Below are 12,103 nucleotides of genomic sequence, written 5' to 3'. Positions count from 1 at the left end.
CACTAAAAGAGGTTTTGACAGCACAGTACAACCATAATTTCACTGCTGTAAATCGTTATGGACAGTCAGAGGGAGAACATGTGAGATAAATCTCCATGGCAAATGTAAAACAAGGTCATTAATAAACTTGCAGAGCACCACATCAGCTCCATAAATGGATATATGCTTGGCTTTGGTCAGTAATCAAAAACTTTTCTTTGACTTAGATCATATGAGGCCAAAGTCAAGTTGGATTTAAATTGGCTTAGTCTCTCTGGCAGCACCCAGGGGTGCTGAGGGGGAGGCGCGCTGCCAGCAGAAGAGACGCAAATCCCGCAGATCAGACATCAAAGTGCTGGAAACTGCACCCAGCAGCCAGACATACAGTATGAGCACGGATCAGACAGGCTACTTCACGGTCTTCAAAATAAAAGCTCAACATCTCTTACTCTAAGGGAAGCAAATATTTGTGATAGCCAAAACAATTTGTCAAAGCTTCTATTTGGTAATTTATCATTAAATATATATATGCTTTACACATTAAAATTATAATTTTCTCATTTTATGTTGCATTGTGGCTGCACTGTAGGTGTACTGTTGGGTATTGGGCTATATTGGATTGGCAGCGGTGTCCGGAGGGAACGGTGAGCCGCAGCCCTTTGCTCTAAGTGCGCTCAAGTGCGGAGCTGAGACTTACCGCACAACTACAAAGAGACACCATTAACCCTTAAAACATCCATGAGTGTAGATAGGCTGTGCGCCGAGGCTGCGCAACCTGTCGGCCACCGCCGCATGTGTTCTTTTGACCAGTTCCGCTTCTGTTTAAACAAACGGACCTGTTCGATACATGTCGATTCCGGGATGAATCCGGTTTTCCACCTGCTATCGGCGTGTTCTGGCGCAGCCGGTTACAGGTTGATCAACACTTGCCAACAACACGGGCCAAGAGCAAACATAAACTACAAAGTGTTTGAGCGGAACAACGAGCCACTTCTGACTGCGGCATGTAGCGACAGGTCTGTCCTGAGAGCAGCGGACCTCTCAACTCGGGAAAAGAGGAAAGAAAGAAATCTGCAGCCTGAAGCCACGAAAAAACTGACCCGTGCCGTTTCCAACGCATTCTGAAGTTTCTTTTAGAGAGGGTATTCTTTAAAAATGTCTTTCTTTAAAAAGAAAAAGAAAAAAGCTAGCGGGAAGTATGAAAGAGACTTACCTTGAAATGCCCAGAGCAGCAAGGTGCACAAGAGCGACGTGCGTCCAAATGTTGTCCCGTCCATGGCCGCTTTTCTAACTTTTTCAACGAAAAGTATTCACTTTGTTTTTGGTTTGCAGAGTGTGGAAATCTGGCAGCGGCGAGTCCTCCTTCTTCTTTCAATGCTCCAAAGATTTCTAACCTCTCTCTCTCTCTCTCTCTCTCTCTCTCTCCCTCTCTCTCTCTCTCTCTCTCTCAGAAATCTGATGCTGGTGGCAGTCTTCTTGTTGGTTGATATATTTGCACAAAAGGTGATCCCCCCCTCCTCCCAATGCAACCCCTCCTCCCTCTCTCTCCCTCTCTCTCCCCCCCTCTCTCCCTCTCTCCCTCTGTCCCTCTCTCCACCTCACTTGCAGTGAAAAGACCTGCTTGACTAATCGCGTAGGTCCACTGGGGCCCGCCGGATTTCTTTAAAGCAAGTTAAAAGGGATTTTATCATGAGGCTTGCAACACCAAAACGTACCCTTCATACAAAAAAATTAAAGTTTCATCAGGGTATTATATTTATATATTTATATATTTATTTATATATATATATATAATTATATTTTACAGTAAAACTATGTATAAGCTCACTTAATATAGCAGCATACCAATATTTGTCCCCATTTGCCCAGAGCATTAGTTCTTTTATGATTAGTTTAGAGTATTATCAGCTAATTTAATTTGTTTTATTCCTTGGAAGTTAAGGAGGTAATGGGGCATTGGGGGAAAAAACTCATATTAACCTTAATAAAATAGGCTGAAGAACAATTAATCATTGATTAAGTGAGAACAGGCAAAAGACGCAATTTTGCTAAATGACTTGGGAAGTTATTTTCATCCACTTTAGCCAAAGGCTATAAATGAATCTGGCAGGTTACTACTCATCATTCAAAGGTCTTGGATCTCATCCCAAAACTAATTTGGTGGAAAAACAATCACCTTTTCTTTAGCTGCTTTTTTCCACAGACAAATTTCCTGCCCTGGTTTGACCTTTAACACTGCATTTGTCTCAAATTATGATTTTCATTTTCAAAACAACTGGAGGCCATTTCTAGGAGTGGGCTCAACCGTCTGGCAATGACAGACATACCATTCATTCCTAGACATCTAATCTCTTCAGATTCAGTTTGGGTATTTACAGAGTATGGTACAAGGTATTTACAGTTCCAATATACAGTTATCATGAGGGGTTAAGTGGCTTATCCACAATGCTATAATGCCAGTCTGAGTGCTTGGAGTGGCTATTGTCTGAGCTATGACGTTGAATTAGTCCAAATCCAATAAACTAGCAGCTGGAAAGAATAAATACATGTCAATCTCCTATAAGATGGCTAAATGGAACCACTGTCCATCTAAGTGCACAACACAAACATCTATCTACTTGTTTCTTTCTACTGGGGACTAGTTTACTGTGGAGTAGCACTCAATAATCGGCACACCCTGCAGGTAATAATAGTCCCGGGCAGAGCAGTTGCATTCAAAGACACATTCCAAACATAGTTGGTCCAAAACAGCTGGTTAATATTTTCTCAGCCCCGTTTTGAATATGAGAGGGAATACTTGCTCCACTGCAGTGTATATACACACACACACACACACACACACACACACACACACGTTTCAAACATAAAGATGACACAGAGTTCGACAGGGCATTGGCAGCTATTCTACCCTCACACAGTTTCCTTCTCCGAATCTCCCTTGTTTTTTTCTCAGCAATGACAGCAGGAAGGAAAAAAAAACTTCTCACTGATTATCTCACATCAATACGGCCACTCATCCCTGATATCGACCCAGTCATAATCATCTCTCCATGCTGTAGAGACATGAGATCCACTAACAAGTCTTCTGTCCTATGGTGAAGGACTCACCGCTGCGTAACCCGGCACACTGCCTTTCATTAGACCTGTATCATGCTGCATTCTTACGTAAGGTCTTTTAGTCATACAGTACAGTAGCCGCGGCTGTGATTTACTGTATTGGCTTATTACCTAATGGAGCTGCAGGGGGAGGAGAGGAGCATGAGGATGGTAGAATGGAACACAGTAAACGACAGTAAAAGTACCAGGAAATGAGGATTGAAAAGTGTATATGAAGACAGTGTGATTAATTTAGAAGGGGAAAGAGAGGCAGGAAAGGTAGAATAAAGAGGAAGAAAGCATAGTATTTGATGAAGATTATTGTTGTCTAATGAGTTCAGCTTGTTTAGTTACCAACAGGTGGAGCAAAGGTGGAGCACAGGTGGGCTTGAACATCCCGAGGAGGTAGCCCTGTACCCGATTTGTAAAAGTGGTGTCAGACAAGAGTAGTTTTAAAATAACAGGGTTGTCATCCGTCTTCAGACACACTGTGTTTTGTGCTCCTCGACATAATCCAGAGTGCAGAGCGCTGTTCAAATGCTATTATTTCAGAACCATGTGCCCCACTTGGCATAAAGATTGTATGTCTTCAACAGTAGGCTCACTCTGCGTAAAAACAAAAGTAATCATAACGTTCATACTATGGTGCATATTATGCAAATTGCCAAATAATACCATTCCTGAATTTCGAGTTTTTTTATAAGCACAAGCCTGTAGCCGTTTGCCTCTGAATATTGCCAATAATACGTGATGAATATTTGAATTCACTCTTCAATCAACCCACTATGCAGCTCATTGCAATATATGTCACCCCAGCCATGTCCTACAGCTCCCCACAAGGAGCTCGGTGTATTCCCTGGCCAGGTCCTCCTTCCAGGGGTTTCTGGGTTACCTCCCAAACAGACATGCATAGAATACCTCTATACAGAGGGCATCCTTAACTCCTTATTACACAACAGAGAACCCTTCCTACTCCAAGCACCCTCTGGATGTCTTTTCTAGCCTCATTTGAGCCCCTTGAATCAGTTAGCTCATTCACTAAGGACAGCAAAAGTGGCCATCCACCATTTTCCAGCAGAGTGGAGGTGCTTATGCTCCCACAATCCATTTGTATCCCTAAAGCCGAGTTCAGACCAAAAATAAAACAGTTTAAGAATGTTGCAGGTAAAAGTGTCAGCGGTGTGAACTGACCCATTTCATCGGGACTTAAAGTGGCTGATGCTGTCGCTTGTGACTCCGCTTGTCAAGTCACCAGCAGCTGGTTTTAGAACGTAAGACACGTCACATGTTTCAACAGCCAATTAAGTAATAGCAAAGTCTGCTGGACAAGTCACTTACAAAATGTGACCTGGCTGAAATGGCAATTTTAGACAGAGGCTCGAGCAAGCTATACAATAAACAAGGAGAGGGAGCGCCGTAATCGAGAACAAAGTGCATCAGGGAAATAAAACAGTATTTTCGTTGTTTCGTCAGTACTAGAAATGCAGCTGTAGCAACAATCTCATTATCTTTGGTCTGAAGTAGGCTTAAAGGTCACTGTCCGATGTAAACCATCAGAATGCATTACCACCAAATACCAGAGAAACAATACTGATCACCAAACAGGACATTCCCAACTCCTCAGCTGGAGATTCCTTTTTATTAATAACTGAGTTAGTGCTAAGACACAACCTTGGTCCCAATAACTACAGAGAATGACCTTGACTGTCTTGTGGCCACAGTTCTTTCTGGTTATATAAAGACCACATAGCTTATATCAATGGCCGTGTCACACAGCAATCCCATATTCCCACAATTTTCCCCCAGAAGAGACCCACGGGAACATGTTCATAAGCCTTCTTCAAGTCCACAAAACACAAATAGATGTGGGTGTTGAACTCCCATGAACCTTCGGTATCCTTGGAGGAAATTAATGCTGCTCCACTTTTCCATAACCAGGATGGAATCTCGAGTTTTCCTCCTCAACCTGAAGTTTGACAATCAGCTCCAGGCATCTTTTCAGCACCATGGGCCTAATTAATGCCTGCTTTCAGGTGCCCAATTTATAAAAATGAGTAATACAGCCCCCATCTTCCACTCCATAGAGACATTCCTCAGAACTTTTTGGCTCCTAAACAAAAGTCCTTGAATATGTCCGCTGCTTTAAGAGTCCACTCGAACAACCAAGCCTGATTTACACTGTAGAAGCAAAGCATGCATACAAAGCTTTTAAGTACAGTGTTCCCCATCCTAGTTTAGCAGGTTTGCTTGCTAACATTTACTAATTTCCTACACAAAATACAACTAAGGCTTGCAGAAATGTCGTTTTATTTTTCAGCCATTTGGACGCTGAACACTTTTGACCTGATAATTGCACTAAATAATAAGGTTAAAAGCGTGAGCGTCCAGTTTAGCATTGCACTCTTAGGACATTGTCAGACTCAAGATGGGCTGTTTTGAGGGGAGAAAAAAATAATGGAAATCAATGTAGCAAGTTATTCCTCACATTTTTCTTCCTTGTTAAAACATGGCACCTACATTGCCCACAATTCAAATTGACTCCCTCAATGTAGCAATGTCAGATTTCAAGCATCTTCCTCAGAAGCCACAAAAGCAACTTCTTTCACATATTCAGTAGTATTCCCCACGACATGCAAACAGACTTTGATGTGTTAAATCAGCAGCGTTACGCTTTAAGAGATCCCAAAGTATTACAATTCACCCCCATGGGGGCATTAATCTCTGTACCAAATTACATGGGAATCCATGTAATAGCTTTTAAGACACTGCACTCAAAGCCTCTGAGACAGGTGAACTTACCAACCGACTTAATGATACACACTGCCAAAGTCAGAGTCAGTTTTTATACAGTTCTTTCATGGCATTTCAAAATGCATGGTTGCTAAAACTGTATAATATAATATAAGATAAGATAAACCTTATTGTCTCGAAGGAAATTTGTCATGGGCTAAAAGTGCTAAGTACAGCTGCAAATAAACAACATACACAGGGCCAGGACCAACACTTTAACGACAATACATAAGATAGGTGGTTTGCATATTAGAGAGTGTTGGATATTGTATGTACTCAGGAGTAAACAGACTCATAGAGCACATAAAAGGTCAAATAAATAATGCTATTCAAATCAAAACCTTTAAAAAGAAAGAAAACAAATCCTTAAAATCCTTGTATAAATGCAAAATGTGCTAGCACTGAGACTTGCCAACATTTTTAGACTTCAAGAGCAATACAATCATGCAGTTGTACAGTATAACAATAGTTGAAGGTCCTTTTAGGCAAATTGTCACACCTTGCAAAACATAAATCTGACAGCCCACTTTATAGTCCCTTGTTTTATGTGATACACCACCCCCACCCCATGTCAAAAATTAGGCTACCTGACAGGGAGAATATTTGACACGTCAGCCTAAAGCAAGGGGATAAAGAGAAACAGAAACATGGAGGCACTACAAAGGGACCAGAGATGGGTAATGAAAGAATAATGAAGAGAACAGATTAGAAGTGGAGGAGGGGAGAACTTTAATTCCAAAGTCAGAGGATGGGTAACACACAGCCTCAGGGAAAAATAGCGAAGTATAGGAAGGGAGAGAGAAAAAAAGAAAAGAAAAAAACTGTGGAAGAGCTAGAAAGTGAAGGTAGCTGTAATCTTGTGTGAATTCTGATGTCAGGCCCCAGCTTTGCAGGCAAGAATGAATGCAGGATGTGCCAAAGCTTCATCCTTCACGTCACCAGGATTCTTTGATCTATTCCTTTGTTTCACTTATTTGGTCTCTCTTTCTATACGTGCCCTCCGTCTCTGTCCACTCTAATCTCTCCATATATCTTTACTACCCCGCCTTCCACTCCCCCTGCAGGCTCCTCATTCGGTCTCCTTCCTTCTCTTGGCTTGAGCTACAGACAATCACACAGCTGTTTTCCAGGCACTGATACATATTGGAATGTGAGTCACAGTGCAGGATCCGTGCAGTGATGTAACTATTCTCTGGGAAGTCGACGCTTTGTGTTATGCGGATAGCTTACAATTGCTGCCAATTGGCTCTGATGATCAATAGAGTCGCTAAAATGAATGAATCATTATGATTCATCCTAACATCACTATCTGTTTTCTATCCCACTGGTTTTACCTGCTTCAGAAGTAATAGATTGGATCACACACACTGTGCGCAACACTCGTTAGTACGAAGCTTTTTTTGCTCTCCAGGCAGTGTGCATTTGTGTGTCGGTCATAACAGGATTAAATGAGCTGCTTCTCTATGTTTATGTCCCCTGAAGAGTTTCACCGGGACCATATATTGTGATGTGTGTTTGTGTCTATCACAGAGGGTTGTGCCTGACTGGGTGCCAGGCACAGTGCCACCCACTCTCGCAGTTACTGAGTGGGAGGGGAATCTGTCATGCTCACTACACACAGGGCCAAGCTACAGGAAATGGTGCCGCACAATATGGGAGTCACATACCTCCGCCTCCGTGTCTATATGGAGCGGGTCACGGCATCATAAAGGTCATCTGCGTGGTCAAATACTGGCAGCACAGTTCTCAAGAACTGGGTCACATTCAACAGGAAACAACGTGATCATCTAATTGAGTTTTCATGGGTTTAAACAGGGAAATCCGGCCGAGAGAATATATGTTTACACTCTTTCTACAGTACTCTATGGTTCAGTTTTAATGTGTTGGCTTGAGCTCCTCGTCTTAAACTGACAAGGAGAGCAGGTGGAGAGTATAATGTAATCTACAGTCAAATCATAGAGCTGCTGCACAGAAAATGAATAATGAAACCACTCCTGCAACACTATGACAAAAGCCATGATTAAACTGGGATATGGGGACCTTTTCTGAATCACAGCTGTAAGCCCTACATTCCAATAAAACTCATGTAGCCTAACATCTTGAACAGAAATTGTCTGATCCCCTTAAGTCACTCACTAATTCATTGTCATTGAGCTGTTCCCTCGCAGAATATCGGTTTCAGCACAGCACAAATAATGTGTTTTATAATTCTATTTGTTCCTATTCAAAAAAGGTCTTTATTCTTTGTAAGGCGAGGCCCAGGAGGGATACAGTTATAATACACTGAAATCACCTTTGTTGTCTTGCTTTTCTTCAAAGACTTACAAAGTGTTTCGCATGTTTTATTTGTGTGTTGTTTTTTTTGTTTTTTACAGCAGTGTCACAACAGTTTGACATACATTTTAATACACAAATCAAAGAGATTTTCAGGTATTTTTACTGTTATTGATTACCTCCCTGCTTGCTCTCTGTCAGTTAACCTAAATACAGTTACTACAACTGACTTATGCTCTATTCATCTGGAGGCTCATGTCCCACTATTACTGGACTAAAATGTAATTTGTGATGCTGTGATTAGAAGCCTAATGAATCAGATAACTACAAATTTAAACATTGACTTTATGCTTTTCAAAATCACCAGACGAGCACGGCGTCAACTCAATTTCGGGGAGGAATTTTCCTTAAAGACACTCAAGAGAGAAAACTGAGTATCTACAATGAACATCATTAAGAGGCAGACTTATATAAGCATCATTTTCTAACACAACAAGTGGCTATTTTAAATTCAATCTTAATACCCAGTTCACTATTTAATTTCAAGGCGTGTTGGGTGCACAAATTAATTCTGATCTTATTGCTTTATTCCTTATTAGTGTTTTTATTATATTTTGAACACATGAAATTACACATGGAAGCTTACTTGAAAAACTGTAAAAAGTAAAAGGATCAACAGTTTAATGAGTTTCAAGAACATATAAATATGACTTTCCTACAAAACTCCAAATGAATATATTTTGTACTTTTTTATGCAGCTTACTCTTTTATGCTCTTGAACTGCAGCTGGCTTTTCTTCAGACGTCTTTTTCTTTATAGCATGTAAATGTAGCTTTCAGAGGAAAATTAATTGGGAATCAGCTCTTTGCCTTCAAAGTCTTCGACATTTCTGCACTGCACTTTCTGTTGCTTACAAACGCACGCACACACACACACACACACACACGCACGCACGCACACGCACACACACACACACACACACACACGCACACACCATGCCTGCTGGGCTGTGTGGACTTTATCGCTCCTACACCAACTCAACGTTGGCGTCGTCTCCGCACTCAAACCCGCTGGCTTTGAATATGAATACATAAACCATTTTATAGAATATTAATCATCCTTCACCACAGAATGAATTGCAGGCAATTGCATTTTCTCTGCGTCTGCCCCGGGAGTTACAATAGGCATATGAATGTGTTACCATCTCTGTCAAACTGAAATAGAGTAGTTACGTATGAGCAGCACATTCTTATTTGCGTGTTTACGCTATCTGGGTGGGTTTTCTGATGTGACCTGAAGCAATGTTATCCTGCAACCTAAACTTACAGTGGGCATTCTCTAATATGCACATACAGTCTATGCTTGTGTAACCACTTAGCAGTCAAATGTTTAGTTTTCATTTAATCTTAGTTCCTACTTTTTGAGTTTACGGTATTTTTAATTTGGTTGGAGAACTGTGTAGGAGTGGACTTAATGTTAAATCTTTAGGTACCTTAATGTCCGATGTGAAGCAATTCCAGCATAGCGCCATCTTCTTGAATGTCAAGTCTAATTTCTGTGATTCAGTGTCACGAAAGGTGACGGAAATTAATTTAGTCTCTTATTTCTGATAGTGATATATTATGGCTAAAGGACTAAAACTAGTTCCGTTCGCTTAAACTATGTTTTACTGATTATTTTAGTTTTTGCCTTAGATTCCTAAATAACCCTAGGCTGAATTTCAGTCTCATAAGAAGACGGTGAGGATTTCCTATCCAAAATGAAACATTCTGCATTAGAAAAATACCTGCTCTGACAGAAATGAATTGATTGTGAATCACATTGAGAGCTACAGATCCTACTGTGTTCTATTCTTTAAATATTAATGCTGAAATTCTGAACCAGTGAAAGGAAATGCTTAATTACAGCAGCCAGACACAGATACAATTATCTGTTATTTCTATGATCTAGTATTTTGTATCATGTAAGAGGTATATTGAAGCTTTTTAATCCAGAACTGTTGTTTGCAGAAACTCTCAATCCCAATAATATCAACAGCTCATTATCTGAGTGCATGAGCTCCAACGATATTCTTCTCCCTGACTGAAAAAGTGCTGCCTGATCTGTTTTTCCACCTGTCTGCTGTAGCCCGAGTGAGGGTCCCATCTGTGCGTGTCCAATGAAGCCTGAACCATTAACATCTCTACTGATGTAGCTCCGCCACAGCAGGGGCCAAGAGCAGGCTGTCCTCTGATCCCAGACGGTCTCTTTCTCACACACACAACGAGACACCAACCCGATTGATCTACTGACCAGCGTCTCCAAACATCTTTCCCTCTTTTCCTCACTCTCTCTGTCAAACTCCAATATCTTGTCCTTCACTCATCTCTCCGTCCATCTGATCCCCCCCCCCCCCCCCATCTATCTCTCCTCACATCCACTCCCCTCCCTCTCTGTCTCTCTCTTTGAACCTGCCCCCTCTGTTACCCATAATGGGGGGTAATTATGGCATTACAGCCACAATGACTGAGCAGTGGGGGCTGAGGAACTGTGACACACGTGCGGGCACCATGTTCAAGTGTTGCTGTCGATGCAGACTTCTGTGACTCCACGGGAGGGCATTAAGAGGGAGAGTGGGGGAGAGAAGAGGAAAGGAAAATGAGGGATGAGGGGGCAAAAAATAACAGCGTTTGGAAAGAAAGCCCGCAGAAGGTGCGGAGAGATAATCACTGTTAAAGGGGACAAAGGACAGGAAAGGAGATGCGGGTTTTTCAGATGTTTTAAGGGTGGAGAGAGAGTGAAAGGGATAATGTGAGTACATTGATGGAGGTAAAGAGAGGGACAGACTGATGTGTTTCAGTGCAGCGAATCGACCCGGGGCAAGAGAAGAAGGTAAATGGCCGAAAGAGACGGTTTCTGTCAATAAAAGCAAAAGTGAGCCCTTGCAAACCCGTGGACCCCCTCTGACCGGCCCTTGCAGTTTGTCTTGCCTGGCCTGCTGAGCTGGGCAGACATCTTTGCATGACAAGATTTAATGCAGCTCTGTTGTCGACGTCCAATGGGAGCTACTCGGGTGGCAAGGCTATTTATCTTACCGCTGCGGCAGAGCAAGAGGAGCCGGCCAAAACTTTCAATTACATTAATATCTGGCTGATTCACCCACAGAGAAAGAGGGCATGCCTTTTTTTTTTAGTATTTGTGATTTTAAGAGAAGATCGTAGTGATTGTGATTCAATGATTGTCGAAGCCATTAAAGATTAAACAGCCATATTAAGTGGTCAACATGTTTTGTCACACCTCATTGCTTCCTCATGAGTGAATTACTTCGGCAGCTGAGCTTGCCCGTTCAAATCAATATCAGTTTTTGTAATCAATTGGCAGCAGATGGTTTTTCCCATAAATGGAATTTGAGTGAAACTCGAGAGGCTGGCTACATAGCACTTGAGCAAAGTGCATTAGGAGCACTGTCCCACAACAATAACATCAATTTGTGTGTGTGTGTGTTTGTGTGTGTGTTTGTATCTGTGCCCCTTATAATGGATGCTGCCGGTGGGCCATGTGACTGCCTCCAAGTCCAAGGCAATCCTCTATATTTACAGATCAGCAGTCCAACATGACTGATGTGACCACTGATGTCATCCACATTGGCCTGATGACCTCTCGGCTATTTGTCATCGCTGTCAGGATATGAGGGAGGATGACGAAGCACTTGACTGCTGGCAGAGATGAACACAGATCATCTTTGATCATAATGTGTCATAGGGCACATGAGCAGGAAGAATATGAAACTGAATCTTTTGGGTTTTCGGTTTAATTGACCAGCTTTTTCAGGGAGTGAGTCAGCTTTGTGTAATTCTGTACAGCATTGATTATTCAAAAAAGGTTGTGTTGAAGTTCAAAGCATCTAGACACTTTGAATGACAAAGAACACAAAACACAAAGATGTCCTTCATGCTTTTTCCTCATCATTTACTATTCTTCAATT

The 12,103-nt window shown here is 41.7% G+C and overlaps 1 protein-coding gene across 1 annotated transcript in view; it reads right to left on the bottom strand.

Moving 5' to 3' along the window:
- bcam (basal cell adhesion molecule (Lutheran blood group)) overlaps positions 1-1,368 on the bottom strand; it is a 50,962-nt gene extending 49,594 nt beyond the window's left edge. Inside the window, exon 1 of the mRNA XM_083917585.1 lies at positions 1,193-1,368. Coding sequence (XP_083773711.1) covers positions 1,193-1,256 — 64 coding nt within the window. The 5' untranslated portion in view covers positions 1,257-1,368. The remainder of the gene's footprint in view (positions 1-1,192) is intronic.
- Positions 1,369-12,103: the final 10,735 nt, after the last annotated feature.

This window comes from Echiichthys vipera, assembly GCF_963691815.1.
Source record: "Echiichthys vipera genome assembly, chromosome: 8".
Classification (NCBI taxonomy): Eukaryota; Metazoa; Chordata; class Actinopteri; order Perciformes; family Trachinidae; genus Echiichthys; species Echiichthys vipera.
The sequence above is the reverse complement of the archived record's forward strand: the minus strand, read 5'-3'. Positions and strand labels throughout refer to the sequence as shown.